This window comes from Arachis hypogaea, chromosome 7 (genome assembly GCF_003086295.3).
Source record: "Arachis hypogaea cultivar Tifrunner chromosome 7, arahy.Tifrunner.gnm2.J5K5, whole genome shotgun sequence".
NCBI classification, from domain to species: domain Eukaryota; kingdom Viridiplantae; phylum Streptophyta; class Magnoliopsida; order Fabales; family Fabaceae; genus Arachis; species Arachis hypogaea.
The window spans coordinates 25,610,598-25,612,930 of NC_092042.1; the positions used below are offsets into that span (position 1 = coordinate 25,610,598).

The window sequence follows — 2,333 nt, forward strand, 5'->3', positions numbered from 1 at the left end:
AAATCTTCTAATTTACTTTTTTCCATTAGGTGACACTTTTCTTTGTGAAGAGTTACGGTTTTATATTAAAAGTGTGGCTTTAGAATATGTGGTTAAAATTTTGCCACGTAATCATATATTTAAATCTGTACAAATTTAGATCTGTACCATATAATTTTCCAAAAAGAAATTGTCCTGCTTAAAGAAGAGACCTATGCCGCTATGCAACATCGATAATTCAATACATAGCTTTTGTTGATAAAGATTAAAAGTTTATTTACGTGGCACTCGATTTTACTTGAAGTTGATAATTTTATTTAACGATTTTTATTTATCTACTTCATGTAAAATTGATTGTATTTGAGTTTTTATTTTTATTTATAATTAAGTTCAATTTAAATAAATAGTTAAATTAAATTCTTTTAAAAAATAATTTAAATAATAAATATTTATATTAAAAATAATTTATAAATAAATTATTTTATATTTAAATTTTTATTATGTCAATCATTAATATTATTATTTTTTATAAATTAAAACTAAAAAAAAATAACTTTTAAAACTTTTAAACGGATCTTAAAATTAATAAAGCAATTAATTATTTTTACGATAATAATTAATGATTATTTTACTATTTTTTTTCTCGAAAGAAAAAAAAGGAAAAAGGAAAGGAACGGACCTATTCTCTTCGTTGTCATTTGTCGTCTCGAAGTCTCTTCTCTTTTCTTCTCCAAGAACTCAAATTTCCCCAATTAGCCAATTAGGGTTAATTTCAGTCTTAATCTCCATCTCAATCTCAATCTCAATCTTACGCCCTTCTTCCAGCCACCACCATCTTGAACTTTCTACGGGATCTCGAAATTTAACCCAACGGGTCCTCGGTTCCTTCACGGTGAGCCGTTGTAGCTCGTAATTCAATTTAACCCCATGCCGAAATCCGTTTTATACATCCTCTTCTTCTCTCTCTGCATCGTCTTCTCCGTCGCAACATCCGCCGAATCCGAAGGGAAATCCTCCTCTGTCATCAGTTTGCCGTCGCAGTCCGCCGGACTTTGCGCCGGAACGCCATCGCCGTCCTCTTGCCCCGCTAAGTGCTTCCGTACCGATCCTGTCTGCGGCGCCGACGGCGTCACCTACTGGTGCGGATGCGCCGAGGCGGCTTGTGCCGGCGCCGAAGTTGCGAAGTTAGGGTTCTGCGAAGTCGGAAGTGGTGGATCTGCAGCGCTACCCGGTCAGGCATTACTCTTGTTACACATTGTGTGGCTAATTGTGTTAGGGTTTTCAATGTTGTTTGGCCTATTCTAGTTCACGAGGATTCTGGATTTTGTTGTTCGATTTCTGAGTTGCGGACGCCATGTCAATTTAGTTTTCTGAAGATTTTCGACATTGATTTGGTAGGTTTTGATCTATTCCAGCAGTGTATATTTGGTGTTAATTTGTTACTTAAATTGATTTCTTAAATTTCTTTACACTGTGAATATGAATATATCTTGGGAATGGTATGTAATTATTGCAATTCAAAGAAAATCTATAGAGGACTAAATTGATATCAGCGGGTGTCATATTTAGGGTAATTTGATTCTTTTTATTATTCGGAAGAGGGATTTTGATGGTGGTGTGTTGTAGTATGCATTCTGGCAGCTTAATGCATTCATAGAGGGATTTCGAGTTTTGTTGATTGAGGATTCAACATATTATTGTACTCATTATGCTTCTTGTATTTGTATACTTTAATACGATGATGTTCTTCAATACATTCTTGAGTGTTTATTGTGTTGTTTTAAAACTGTAATTATACTTAAAAGATGTTGTACCTCAATCCATTAATACATTTATGTTCTTTCCTTACGATTTTGGAATTCCAAAGTATGTTGTTCAAGTGGAATTAGAGAATCACTTGAGGGCACTGCTGCAGATGATTTTTTCTTATCAATCTTAACCAAGACAGGCTAGACACACAAATTATGAAAAATGAGAAATGTATGCAAATTACATGTAATGGTTGACCAGATCACCTTAATATATTTTGTATTGGTCATGGTCAAAGTGAAAGAATATTGCTGTGGGAATTGGTATTTCTAGGATGTTGTAAAATTTGAATTTCCATTTATATATGAATTTCCAAAATTTATAATAGAAAAGCTCTATGCACTATTAACACTATTTTGTACCTTTGATTTTAATGTACACTAATCTCAGTTGAATCTGGGAATCAAACTCGGATATGAACTTTAAAAAGATAAAAGAATTGCCACTTATATCCGCCCACGTCCACGAAAGTAGATTTGTTCAATGCCATATGATTCAAGCAACTACCAACAAAAGTGGAATTGATGGTAATGCCCAATACAACT

General features: G+C 33.5%; 1 protein-coding gene across 1 annotated transcript; it reads left to right on the top strand.

The window, feature by feature from the left end:
- The first annotated feature begins 650 nt into the window (after positions 1-650).
- Positions 651-1,733, top strand: LOC112702840 (uncharacterized). The gene has a single exon (XM_025754033.3). It carries the CDS (start codon positions 907-909, stop codon positions 1,282-1,284), a length of 378 nt encoding a protein of 125 aa, XP_025609818.1. The 5' UTR covers positions 651-906; the 3' UTR covers positions 1,285-1,733.
- Positions 1,734-2,333: the final 600 nt, after the last annotated feature.

Excerpts from the sequence above, each read along its gene's own strand:
- LOC112702840 (XM_025754033.3), top strand. The coding sequence starts at position 907 with ATGCCGAAATCCGTTTTATACATCCTCTTCTTCTCTCTCTGCATCGTC.